At 46.3% G+C, this 13,614-nt stretch overlaps 3 protein-coding genes across 6 annotated transcripts; 1 reads left to right on the forward strand and 2 right to left on the reverse strand.

Annotated features, from left to right (window-relative positions):
• Nucleotides 1–241: 241 nt before the first annotated feature.
• LOC117855160 (plant cysteine oxidase 5) lies at nucleotides 242–5,692 on the reverse strand. Of its 4 annotated transcripts, none has more exons than XM_034737451.2 (7): nucleotides 5,097–5,692; nucleotides 3,722–3,942; nucleotides 2,730–2,893; nucleotides 2,446–2,596; nucleotides 1,320–1,361; nucleotides 1,012–1,212; nucleotides 242–889 (listed from the first exon to the last, which is right to left on the reverse strand). In XM_034737451.2, the coding sequence occupies exons 2-7, from the start codon at nucleotides 3,819–3,821 to the stop codon at nucleotides 786–788; spliced, it is 762 nt and encodes a 253-aa protein (XP_034593342.1). In that variant the 5' UTR covers nucleotides 3,822–3,942; nucleotides 5,097–5,692; the 3' UTR covers nucleotides 242–785. The 4 variants fall into 4 exon arrangements, with proteins under 4 accessions (XP_034593342.1, XP_034593341.1, XP_034593340.1 ...); XM_034737450.2 differs by having other exon boundaries at nucleotides 242–910; nucleotides 5,382–5,687; XM_034737449.2 differs by having other exon boundaries at nucleotides 242–910; nucleotides 5,097–5,686.
• A 3,121-nt stretch (nucleotides 5,693–8,813) lies between these two features.
• LOC117859219 (uncharacterized) lies at nucleotides 8,814–10,060 on the forward strand. Its single transcript, XM_034742424.2, has 2 exons — nucleotides 8,814–9,608; nucleotides 9,742–10,060. Exons 1-2 carry the CDS (start codon nucleotides 8,916–8,918, stop codon nucleotides 9,793–9,795), a joined length of 747 nt encoding a protein of 248 aa, XP_034598315.1. The 5' UTR covers nucleotides 8,814–8,915; the 3' UTR covers nucleotides 9,796–10,060.
• Nucleotides 10,061–10,376: 316 nt separating this feature from the next.
• On the reverse strand, nucleotides 10,377–13,253 carry LOC117859218 (tubby-like F-box protein 9). Its single transcript, XM_034742423.2, has 4 exons — nucleotides 12,857–13,253; nucleotides 12,255–12,342; nucleotides 11,690–11,810; nucleotides 10,377–11,115 (listed from the first exon to the last, which is right to left on the reverse strand). The coding sequence occupies exons 1-4, from the start codon at nucleotides 13,199–13,201 to the stop codon at nucleotides 10,557–10,559; spliced, it is 1,113 nt and encodes a 370-aa protein (XP_034598314.1). The 5' UTR covers nucleotides 13,202–13,253; the 3' UTR covers nucleotides 10,377–10,556.
• Nucleotides 13,254–13,614: the final 361 nt, after the last annotated feature.

Raw genomic sequence — 13,614 nt, forward strand, 5'->3', positions numbered from 1 at the left:
GACCCTTTTTTAACCAAAAGTTGGGTAAAGTTCGAAGTGTGCTTTCCATTACGGCATCAGATGAGATACGAACCACTTCGAAATCTCGTTCATGTACCAAACAGATTACGCGCCATCCTCACGCGAGTACTCAAAAACAGAACAAACATGATGAGTTACACACAAAATGGTTCAATGGCCACAAATCAAACATCAAAGCATAAATTAAACACATCCAGCACGCAAAATAAACACCAATCGCTAACGAGGAGAAAAGGCAATGTGATGACTTGGGGGCTGCATAACGGACAACATGCGTTCGGTTACATTCCTGTCAACGTTCGAAAATGGAACACAAAAGGGGGGAAAGGACACAACTCGTGTGACAATTTTTCCCCTTACTGTATAGACATCCCCGAAACTACTAAATATGCTATTACAATGTAAGCCCCCCCAAGTGAAAAAGCTTGTTCCAGTGATTCCCTTAGAAGAGCATGACAGTTGTTATGCTAGACTAAGCTCAAAAGTATGTACGCCAAGGTCTTGATCTGATAACAGCTCCATAGCTAGGTCAGAGATACTCCAGCAGCACGACACATAATTAAAGTGGTGGTCAAACCATAAACTTCCATTCTTGTTCTGTAAAGTTGCTGTTAAATTATCATAGATCACTTTAACATGTACAAAGTAAACCATGGACTGCACAGTGACCATTGATGTTTGCGATACTAGATGAAATAGATGCTACAAGCCTGCATCCTCTTTCAGCTGATCCGTAGTTCGCTGGATACCATGCTCCAACCAAATTATATCCTTATTACAGGGCCTTTGTACAGACCTCTCGCAACAACAAAGCCATCGGGGGGCTGATGGTCCTCCAACTCCTCCAACCAGACAACTTGTGAGCTATCTATCTCAGCAGGCAAAACAACTGTCAGGCAGAAATTTTAATTAAAGTTAGAATTTAGAAACATCAGCATAAGCAGTAAATATAACAAGTTTTGAATTTAAGTTTCAGAGGGCTCCATGTACCAGGTGGTTGATTCACTAGAGACTTCCGGAAGTAAGAACAATGCCGCCCGTCCTCAGCAGAGTATGGTGGAGAAAGGACATCGAAGAGAGCACAAGGTGTGATGGCTCTGAAAGTATGGATGTTACCCCCTCTATTAGGGTAAAGAATGCTCGTCTCTGGTGCAGTCATTTCACGATCTCTGACAAGCTTTGCTGGTCTTGCTGCAAATTCCAATGGGCAAGGCTTACATCAAGGAATTGGTGGAAAGAATAATGGCATGGTTAGTTGATGATCCATAAAATAGGATCTTCGCGATAAATAACCATACCTCTAGCCCATACAGCACCAATTAAGCAAACAGCAGAAAATACTGCTTTTCCATGCCAACAGAAAAGAAAAAAAACATGTCTAGAGGTTAGAATTTCTCAGCATTGTCTAAGGTTCCCCCATGCGGGCATGTACCTCTACTTGTTTAGCTCCAACCTCAAACTAATGGACAAAATCAAAATTGACATTTACAGATTGACATAAAAGTGTTAAGGGGTAAAAGGGAAAGAAGGCGGTAGAGTACAAATGAACAGTCGCTGATCTAGTTTTTGATGAATGATACAGGATTTTTTTTAGCAAACCAAAGGCATTCTTTCATGTTTAGTTGTTTACAATGCATAAGCAATGAATGGACAAACTCAAAATTGACATTTACAGATTGACATACAAGTGTTAAGGGGTAAAAGGAAAAGAAGGCGGTAGAGTACAAATGAACACTCACTGATCTAGTTTTTTATGAATGATACAGGATTTTTTTTAGCAAACCAAAGGCATTCTTACTGATGCCAGTTCAAATGGAACCAGGCCAATACAGGCGAGTTAAACTAAATAAGTCTGAAGAAAAGTGAAAGTAATGCTTCATTGTTTATGCACTGTAAACAACTAAACATGAAAGACCCAAAGTATGGAGAACCTCATCTTGGCTACACATTCTATAGTGCAACATATGAGAAGTCTAGGCCTACTAAGATGATAGGAAGCCGGTGATGTGGGTCTGTAGGAACTGAGTCCTCTTTGGCTCAAACTTGTGTTCCTACTACTTCTTTTACAACACAACCAAGTTTCTCCTAGTTTGGTGCTGCCCATAGTGCTGTTCATGGCATCTAAAATTCATGCACTACAATTTAAGTTAATAAAATCATTCCAATTGACATTTGTTTGTGACACATCCTTGGATTGCTGCATCATCCAATCAGCAAAATGGAATCAATGAACACAAGAGGTGCAAGAAACAAGTGATTGTGAGTTTTAGGGACAAACGGATCACCTCAAAACTGCAATATATGCATTTTCATTCTTCTCAAAACTATTAACTTTGCACAGCCATTAAATATATCCGCTTTGAAAAACAAATAGTAGACAATGGTGCGCGGAAGGAAGGAACTAATTCAAATGTCAGAACTCACCTTGTAATTGATCAATTGGATGATCAGGTACATCAATCCAATCATAAGATTCAGCATGCAATCTTCCATAAAGAAGCTTGCTAAGTACAGTCATTCCAGGATGATTATGAAGTGGAATAACTGAAGAAGGTGGCATACAAAATATACCCATCTGCAAAATCATATCTACATTTAGTATATACTGAATGCAGTGAGCGTGCGGAGGAACAATTTATCTATCCTCCTGAAAGCTGCACATAGTTAACATAAAACAAAATGAAAAATGAATGGATCAGAGATCTTACAGAGAAACTTTCACATTCATGAATGTGCAAATATTTGATTGGAGTGGCGAACTGGTTAGCCCCATTACGTCCTCGTCTCCCATTTGATGAGCGTGTTGAACTATTCCAATTGCGTGCAATTTGTGCTTCATTATCTAGGCCAACATCTAAAGGCCTTATCTCCTCTGCGAAAAGGAACATCAGTGACACTTATGTCTTATGTCTGCCAATGTTTTGATCTCATAGAACCAATCAGAACTCAAATGTTGAACTGAAATGAAGTATATAGCAGCAATTCAAACAAAATTTTATATCAGCCATGCAGGCAAAACACCACGTTCCTGAAATCAATAAACAAAATGTTGCTTCTTTTTGGAGGGAATGCGGCTGGAGTAAACCCTCCTATTGCTAGTATCATGTACAAAATAAATATATAGGAATGAATATACAGATTTATTTACAGCGAAAAAGATAAATTAACCCAGCTAAAGGGTAACACCAGCACCGTATCTTTGCAAAATCTGTAAGCAATTCTAGATCAACATAATTTCCCCTGTATTTATGTATGTTTGTAATTGAAAATTCAGTTCTGTTATGAGTTACTTGCAGCAGGTTGCCGTATTGCAAAGATATCCGTGGAGTAAAACAGAGGCTGATTGGCTGAACCACCAAGAAAAATTAATTCGATCAACCCCTCTATTGCCGGCAACTGAAAGCTATTGATCTAAAACAAGAAAATGTGGAAATGGCCCTGTTTCCAAAATAACACATAAAAGATGAGTGCAAGAATTGCAACATGCAGAAACTAGACAGTTACTGGTAAAAAGAATGGCATTACAGGCTTACAGCCACGAGCAGTCAGGCTTTCAGTTTAACATAATTTCATTTCAGAGTAAACATTAGAGTAACTATAAATGATTTAGTATCTGATTTAGAGTTCAGTATTAAAAGCAAGATACCTGGCAATGGTACAGACTTACAATTATTCCATAAGATACACGAATTTGACTTACCTAACAGTGCACGGACTCTCTCAAGTGCCTGTTCAGATATGGGTCCGTCTGGAGAGAATGATACTTTACACGCATTCGAGAGATTCTTTATTTTTGGCATCTTGCACTTCAATGTATTCTTGAAAAGATACCAATTATCAAACTTCTTAAAGCTCTACTTTATTCCGCAACCGAAAGACTGATCAACAGATTGTTGGAGCACAGGTTGCCTATCCTTGCACCTACCGAAACGACAGGAGTAAATTTCAGGAGATTATACAGGACTAGTCTCCTCAAAGCAAATATGCTGAAGAGAAAAAAGAACTTATGATAGATTTAATATATAAATCATATACAGTGTAGTTGGAGATAGTATAGAAAATGTAGACTTCATATTCAATCAGATGAGGATTAAGTACATTTTAAAAAAAGGCAACCACAAATCAAGATCAGATGAATTACTAAATCATGCTGTGATTTCATTATTAGTAGGAGCTGCAATACATTCAAGTCTACAAGCGAGTATACATCACAGAGATTTGATTGTTTTACAATTTGACACCATTCTTCTCCCTTTAGAGGAAACACCTAAAAGCTAGCACCATTGAGCACATTTACTCTGGAAGTGAAATGCTAATCTAAGGCTCCCAGTCAACAAAACATAATCATTATAGATTGCAAAAAAATATATCTGCAGGCTAATGCACCAAACTACTAATTTGTCAAACGACAATACATGGGGACAACAACAAAAGATCTCTTGTAGAATAATAAATGGAATAGGACACTCCATGACCATATGAATTGACAACTCTTCCGGGCAGCTAATTGCCCTATAAGTACAAGATGCAAACACTCATTTGAAATGTCCCACCCAGATTCATCAAAAGGCTGACCCCAATCACTACCACCACAAACCATCAGCATTAATCACATAACACCCAACTCTGATCAAACATCATTATAAATATTATTGTGACATGGTTGGCATTTAGCCGAAGACCAAACCGGCAGGATCACATTAGACCAATGTGGCACAAAATGAGGCAGATCCGTGCACACACCCTGTGGCACATATAGATAAATATCATAGGCGTACACATTCCACAGCAATGCCAAAAAAAAACATTCAATTTCTACTAGGACACATTCACTCATTAATTATAATATTTTAAATCAGGCTAACCTCAGTACAATGTTTCCAGACCAAAATATCAAATTGCATTAATCGACTGGAATGATATAAAAAATTCATAATTGGGAAGTGCTTGATCAGGTTATTCATACAGATGGTTCAGCCTTCCTTAGTCCAATTCTCTAATGCGAAAACCCAATCCATTATCGCGTATAATCTCCAAATCTAGGACACATGAGAGGATGCTGGGGAGGCCAATACCTAGAAGCCGGCTGAGTAGGGTGTTCTCTTGTTGCAGGCCGCTATCCTCTTTCCTTTACCGCCTTACCGGCGGTGGTCACTCGCCCGCCGCTCCGTCTCCTAGATAGGGTTAGCGTCACAGCGCACGCACGCACGGTACCGAGGCGACGCACGCACGCTACCTTGGGGGGTCGGCACTTGGGCAGTCGACTGAGTCGCTGCTGGAGTATGGTGGGCTGGGCAGTTGGGAAGACACACAAACGGGTGCAGATCCCCCTCACCGCACCCAGAAGGCCAGAACCTCACCTCGGCAGCACGAGACGGGGCGAGGCCCGAATCTCGCGGGGAGGATCCGAGGAGCCGCGCCGGCGGATTGGGCGTCGGGGGATCGGCGAGCGCCTCCGCACGCCGCTAGGGTTCGTGGCCGCCGCGCCCGATCCGACGCCGCGAGGCATCAGCAGCTGCGCCGCCTCGCCATGGAGGGGGGGCGCTCGCGCGTCGGGGGAGGTCAGGTAGGGCAGGGGCTTTTGCTGGTCTGTGGGGCGCCGAGGCGGCGGAGGGAGGGGAGGAGTTAAGGATGCCCCGCCCCGAAACGGGTCATTACTCGCTAAGCAGTTTCTGCTGCTGCTGCACCTGCCCGCGTCATCTTTTTTTATGCGCCGAGAGTGTACTAGGTGGTGGCGGGTGTGGGTCCCGCGGGGCAGCGGCGCGGTCGCGGAGGCCAAGTGCCATGTACCCGTCGACAGGCGACGCCACGCCGGTGACATGACGCGCGGGGCCCGGCCTGGGATCGCGTGGTCCTGCCCCCGTAGGCGCGGTGCAGGTGGTCCTTGAGACCTTTGAGAGGGTGGGTCGGGAAGGTCGGCGGTGAGTGCACCGAGGACCCGGTCCAGGAGGGAGGAGCCGCTGATCGCGCCCCGGCCCTCCCGTACGCCGAAGGGGTACGGTGGGTGGCGCACGTGGGGCAGGGAGGGCGCGGCACGTGAGCCCACAGTAAGGGAGGCAGGCAGGCGTTTCGGCGTTTCTTCCTGTCGCAGTAAAATCCTGCACGGTGGGTACGCGCCTCACTCCATGACATGTGGGACCAAATCGTCATGGGGCCAGCATGTCACGGGCAGCATGGGTCCAAACACAGCAGAGTCTTGTCGAGCCGTCGATCGGTCGATGTAATCTGCGGCAACACAACAAAATCGCCTGCTCATTTTACAATCGGAACGCGTTCCTCGTGCCGCCGTGCCACCACACGGATCCAGGCATCCAGCATCCAGCCGGCCGGCCACCGGGCCTCGTCCAACGATCTGCCTCGTCCTTCCCATACGCGAACCCCACCCCCGCCCGCTTGTGGTAAAAGAGGACGGCATGGCATCTAGGCCAGCAGCGGCTTGAGTGGAGCACACGGTACGATGCCGAAGCTAGAATTGGCAGCGGCCAGCGGCAGCGCGGGGGCGAAGCGAACAGGTGTCGCGCGGCGGGAACGGACGGCGAGGAGCGCTGCGTCGTGTCCTCCCGCGCTCGGGTCCGGTTGGGCCGGGCGGCGGCGGGGGGGGGGGGGGGGGGGGGGGGGGGGGGGGGGGGGGGGGGGGGGGATCAGGAGGTGGGATCGGGATTCGAGAGGAAAGGAACGGACGTGCTTTGTTCATTGAACCTCGCGGTCGTGGGCGCGCGGGACGGCGGTGGAAATGTGCGCTCGGCCCCAGCGGCGGCAACACCCTACCTCTGGGATCTGGCATTCTGGCTCCGTAGCTGGTCGCGTCGGGTCGGTTCGTCGAATCAGGATGGTGCACTGCTGCGGTCTGCGGTCAACAGTCAACAGCACGAGGGCAACAGCGATCGGGGATCTAGATTCCAGTGCGCGTTTTGCTACAAGATTGTGTCTGCCATCTTTTGTAAGATCTTTTAATGATCCACTTTTGCAAGTATATTAGTCTCGGTTTGTGATCCATATTTGAGATGATCTGGTAATAGCAGTAGCGTAAAGTGATATCAGTGGCATGGCATTTTCAGTAAAGAAAGAAGATGAAAATGAAAAGATATGTTTTGATCCTTGTTAAGCGAAGATTTAGCCACTGTCGTGACAGCTCATGGTTGTCATGCTCAAGAGTAAGCAACAGTCTCTTCACTGCCTAGTTCGACCTCTGGAAGCAAGTGGCAGCAGGATCGGAGGTGCTTTCTCTCTAACGGGTGGTGTCTGCTCATCAGTGATGTCCTACTGAAAGATGACGAGATGGACATCACGTTGACATGCTCCATCGCGCGTATGTCGCTGAAGCTGCTGGACGTCTCATTCAGCGTGTGCATCTTCTTTGATGAGGTATATTTTCCAAACACGTGGACTGGCCCATAGATTCTACAGTGTGGTAAGTTCTTTTATGTAGTGTTTGGTTGCATGCAGAGTGCTCCTACAAGAGTACATGTGTGAAATGGTCCAGATTCCCGAATGAATAAGCATTTACATTTTTGATTGAGTGTGCCGTGCCAATTTATTCAGTATAAAGTTGTTCAGCTTATGTGAATTCTGTACTAAGATGATGTACCATTCGGTTCAAGAAAATTGGTGGAACAATGCCATCCTAGTTCTATACACATTGATCCCATACATTCTATAGAGACAAAAACTTATCACATTTGGATTGCTTCTCTCAACCTGCCACACTGCTTGGATATATATGTATGCCACGCGCGAAACCTCGGTGGACGAATTATTCACCAAAGATTTGCCGGAAAATACTGATAAAAGCTAAAGGGAAAAGGCACAACGAGTCAAATGTGTGCCAATCGTCAAATGTGTGCTAAGCCAAGGAGGCAATCCAAACAAGCGGCTAAACTTTTGTGGTGTGGTGAGTAATAGCGATCTAAGGAATATCCAAAGTAGCGTATACTCCCTTCGTACTAAACTATAGGTCATTTTGTCATTTTTTGTTTATAGTTTTTGCTACTCTAAATAGATAATAAAAGTTATGAATTTAAATTTACCAAAACAACCTACAATTTGGGACAGAGGGATACATGTTATAGCATTTTGTCTTACTGCAAAGAATATCGTAACTGTATGTATTAATAATCCTAGAACTTTAAAATTATTCCTCGAGAAATCGATCAAAACAATCCTAGAGCTCTAAAATTATTCCTCGGGGGAAAAAAGCTAAGTATGCGTTAATTTAGTAATCATATAGTGCCTATTTCATATCATAAGGTATGTAACCATAATTCATATGAAGACCCACCAGACCACATCCACGTACTTCATCTGTCCCAAATTACTATTTGTTTTATTTTTTCTAGATACATAGTTTTTACTATGCACCTTAGATATATGCTATATGTATGCACTTAGCAAAAATCATATACCTAGACAGATAAAACGAATAGTAATTTGGGTCATAGAGAGTACAAGATCACTCCATAAACAAATGATTTGAGTCATTTTTCTTTACTACTCCCTTCGTCCAAATTGTAAGTTGTTTTGGTTTTCTAGTGTATGCACCTAAATACAGTGTATGTCTAGATGTATATAAACATCTATGAACCAAAAAAGTTAAAATAACCTACAATTTGAAATGGGGAGTAAAAGATTTAACTAATGGGGTTAGGATCATCTCACATCAAACACATGAAATTCTTTTTTCTTTGAACTGCCAAGTGGACACATTGCATCGTCCCAAGCTCAATGTCGTTCGCTGATCCGTTACACCTGGCGCATGCTTGACCGCTTGATCAGACGGTACTGTCACCTGCTCCTCGTCGGCTCATCGCACTCACACCGCGGACACCGCCGGGCTATACGAGGAAAGACGGGACCCGACCCGCAGCCCTCCAGCGCGGCGCCACGCCGCCACGGCAATGGAGTCCGACGCGGAGCGAGCCCCAAACCCTAGCAGCCACCACCACCAACCCCTCCGGCCAGCCAAGTCCGCGGCGTTCAAGCGCGAAGAGCGCCGCAAGCGCAAGGACCGCAAGCGGCAGGAGCGCCTCGCCGACGAGCTCGCGCGGTGGGAACCCCTCGGCGCCCCGCCGTCCCGTCCGGCCGCCACCGGATCCGTCTCCCCCTCCAGCCCGCAGCCCGACATACCGTGGCCGTGCGACCCGCCGCCACCTCCGGACCCGGCGGAATGGAGCTGGGGCCCGCCCGCCGTACCCCCGCCCCAGCCCACGGTCGAAGTGGCGGCGGCGGTCCCGTTGCACCCGCAGGCCGCCGCCGTGAGGTCCTGCCGCGCGTTCTTCGAAGCGCGGATCGAAGATGACGAGGAGGAGGAGGATGCTGAAGGCAATGCGGCACGGTTCTTCGGCGAACTGCTGGGCGGCGACGCGGCGCTGAGGGGATTCTACGAGGCGGAGCGGGAGAAGGGGCAGTTCCTGTGCCTGGTGTGCGAGGGGAGCGGCGCCAGGGTGGGCAAGAGGTTCGCGGGCTGCGCGGCGCTCGTGCAGCACGCCGGGTCTGTCGCCCGGACCAAGAGGAGGCTGGCGCACCGCGCGTTCGCCGGCGCCGTCGGCCGGCTGCTCGGATGGAGCGCAAGCCAGGCCGCGCCGCCGGCGGTAAGCATTCTCTCGGGGTCCCGCCCCCGTGGAGCTTTGGATACGTGCTCTTGTCTGAATGATTGCTGGATGATTCGGACTTTTGAAGAGAAGGATGATTCGGTCTTAAACTCTTTAAGTTTTTGTAATGCAGGCAGGCTCTGACAGCGATGGCGCTTCTCAAAGCGTAGACATGGAGGTGTCCTGATCGTAGACGTAGAGCTTTATCCAGGCAGGCTCTGACAGGTATGGCGCTTCAGATCAACTTGATACTAGCTCTCAAAGCGTAGAAATGGAGGTGTCCTGTTGTCCTGATCCTAGAGCTTTGCCCCCTTGGTGAAGGGAAACAGTGTACAACATGCTTCAAGCATCTTGAACTCAGTGATCGTCACATTGTTGAATATCTTTAGTTCTCGACTGGACATCATGGATTGCTGGTTTGCTCCTGATAGTATTGACCTTTTGAATTGTCAGGAGTCCTGTTCCCATTTTATTTCATATTTCAAACTTAAAGCGATCTGAAATTGCTTGGTTGCGTTCTAAAACTTGGCGAACTTATGTACTTTGGCTCTAGTTTTGGGTAGGACAAGTAAAAACCATAAAAAGTCGGCTAGTTAATCGAGACTGCATTAGAAAACCTGAAAATAAAATTTTTAAGTGCTCGGTCCATCGAGGAAGTTGACTAGTTTCAACTTTCAACTTATGGGATCGGCTGCAGAGTCGGTGAGAATTGAGAATACCATTCCACGCAACTACATCCACAAAGGGGCACTCTCAAAAGCTGCCATATGATTAAATCAAATCTCATTATTGGAGCATTCTCGTCAGAATAGAGGAACATGTTTGTTACAGCAGACTGATGGGGAGACCATCAAAGGGTGTATTTCCCTTTCTCAAGAATCAGCTGATAACCTAGTTTTGCTCATGGCTACCCGTAAAATTCATAAGCATGATAAAATACATAGACACCTATTCACAAGCCAACTTTGAGCCAAAACTGGTGAGGCAGATTGCAAATGCCTGGAATGCGGACAGAGGCTGTCGATAGTCCATTGTAAATACATCATCCTCAACTTTTCCAAACTGAAGTATCACTGTCTCGTCATCCTGAACACCCCATGGCTCCCCGGTGCCCGCAGGTGCAATAAGTTGGAAATTCTTCACAGAGGCAACCATAACCCGGCCATGAAAGTTCAAACACCAGCACTGCAAATGCTCATGCCATCGTGGAAGTTTATTGTACAGAACCAAGGAACTAGGGCTGCTGGGTTGATTAGCCTCTTCTGGATCTATTGCAGTACCCTCATCGGCAGGGCACTGGATACTGCAGTGTATTCTTCTCGGTCCTCTTGATTTGAGAAGATTGTATTCATAGGACACTTCTCCAATGTCAACAATGCCACTAGAAGCGAGTGGGTTTATTTGTTTGCTTGCAAGCCAGCGTCTGCATCTGCTGCTTGACACCTTAGCACCTTCATATTGTGGTTGCCAATCATAAACGGTGAACTTTGTTCTTGTGAAGTTGGACCTACAAGCGCAGGTTGCTTGATCAATATAGGCATCTGGTTATTTGACCTATTTCTAAACATGGCTGATGAAGGTAGTTTTTAATGTGGTCGGAATAAGATGTCAAAATTACATCTGGGATCATTTAGACAAAATTGAGTTAAGTGCATCAAAAGGAGAATCATGCATGATATCCTGCTGAAAGAAAGTATGTATAGCAGATAAAGTGGTAACTGCAGGCAATTAACATCACTTACCTATGCAGATGCATGGTAGGTGACCATTTTCACAACTAAGGAAAACATGCATACAGGGACATGTACATCATGTCTGACGAAAAAGAACTAGGTGATGTAACCATGAGAATATATTAATAGATATAAATATATAAAGTTGAATGCCTTTTTTTGAAATGTTTCATCAATGTTGCTATAGCTAGCGTATAAGATTCTACATCATTAGCTGTATTAAATTGAAATGACCTTTAACTTAAGGTGCTCTTTTTGGCATAGAGGAAACAGAAACGCGCCAGTAAAATGCAATTGAGAAAAAAAATCAGAATTAGAAGTTATTAAATTATTAGATTTAGGACTCACTTTAGCTTTCCAACATGGCTTCCATGAGAGAGATCACCCTGAGTAGAGATAATATACTCCATGCGAAACCCACACCTGTTCCTACGAGCCGCCAACAGAAACTTCCCTTGACCTGTTAATGCTGCTAAGCAAAATGTCTGAGAACATAATGCTACATGTGTCTATTTCTTTAGAAAAAGAAGTTGTATATACACAATACTCTGATGTTTATAGCAATTTAGCTACTAGTGATATCAAGAAAGGAAAGGGCTAAGAACGTAAACATGCAGGTTGAATTCAACACTGCATAGTGCTGAAAATATTTTTCTTGAACAGCTCATTAGCTCGTTGCATTGTTATCACAATAGCAAAATAGTGATAAATTCCTTAATTTTGAAAAGAGAATCTACAGAACTATTTGAAGTCCAAAACATATCAATGGCAGATGTCATGGATAGAAAAGGACCACGAGCTAGGTGAATTCTGCTCCTCTTTGTGATATATGTATAATTCTCCAGATCCTAAGTCAAAATGAAAAGCTACTTCACAATGAGTACCCTTCCAATGCAACAGCAAACCAACTTACCTTGTGTTAAGCTGAGATAGAGGTGAAAAGTCGATTTTTTCTTGTTCCTCTTGATGAAACACTGCATTGGCGCATCCCTAGGTCCAGGCTGTGAAGAATTGGATGCATACACCAAGTAACATATAACATAAGAATCAAAATACAAGTGCATTCTACTCAGCAAAGTAGCAAACTGAGTTTAACAACCAACAACATCATCCTTCTGCCCTAGTTGACTAATGTACTGCAAGTAACACTTTAGAAATAGTATCGGGTTAAACAAGAAGCCGTCAAGTTTTTTATCCATACAAATAAAATATGTCTACATTTGGTCGCAAGCTACTCTACAAAAAGTAAAGGACCGCGAGCACTTTAATCATATGGAGATGCGTCAAAGTAATTGAAAGAGAGTGGAATCGCGTCCAAGAAGATACTTTTGGCGTTAGAGCACTACCGATGCCTGACATTTTTTTGTTCTTAAAGGAGCAGATGCGGCATCAGAATCGCCTGCTCCACCAGCATTTTGGATTCTTTAATAAGCAAAGAAAATGTTGACTGGCGTTGCAGCCGGAACCAAAAGCAATGACGCTGGCGTACCGTCAGAGGTTCGGTGGGGCCCTCACCTGCTTGAGCGAGGCGAGGAACGTGATCCCCCCGCACTGCAGCGGCGGCCGCACCATGGCGACGGCTGCCTCACGCCACCGGCGGCAGACGCAGGCGCAGGCCACCACGTCGCGCCGCCCGGGCCACCTCTCGGCGCCGGCGTCCACGCGCCGCAGGATGTCCGCGAGCAGCTCGGGGACCAGAGCCGACCACCGCCCATCCTCCACACCCCCCTCGTGCTCGGCGGGGACCTCCGGCGAGACCCTCGCGTTGCCGCCGGCTAGCGGCCGCGCGGGCTCCGAGGAAGATGCAGCGGCGGCGGCGCTGGGGCCCGGGGAGGCGGAGGCGCGGCGCCACGGAGGCATCGCGAGCCGCCGAGATGGGAAAGAATGGAACCGGAGAGTGTGCGCGCGCGTGTTTTTGGGGGGGGGGGGGGGGGGGGGGGGGGGGGGCGCGGCGGGGGTGGTCGCGCAATACGTAATCCGCGATTAGCTAGGGGATAGCGGAAACAAATGGACTGAAATCTGAGATTCCGTTGCGCCGCACGATTAAAATTCGGGATGTGTACGAAGCCACATCTGATTCAGCCCCTGCCCTTTTCCGTTGCGCCGCACGAATACCTTTTTTATTTCGGTTAAAATTCGCGATATGTACGGTCGGCTAAGCTGCGCGCCCTTTGCGGTCCTTTTTAGAGCAGATCGCATCATTCCAGCCGCTCAAATCGATCTATGAAAAATGAAAATACTCCTGGATGCTTGGTATTCCTCATCCGTGTGAA

Source organism: Setaria viridis, chromosome 5, assembly GCF_005286985.2.
Source record: "Setaria viridis chromosome 5, Setaria_viridis_v4.0, whole genome shotgun sequence".
NCBI classification, from domain to species: domain Eukaryota; kingdom Viridiplantae; phylum Streptophyta; class Magnoliopsida; order Poales; family Poaceae; genus Setaria; species Setaria viridis.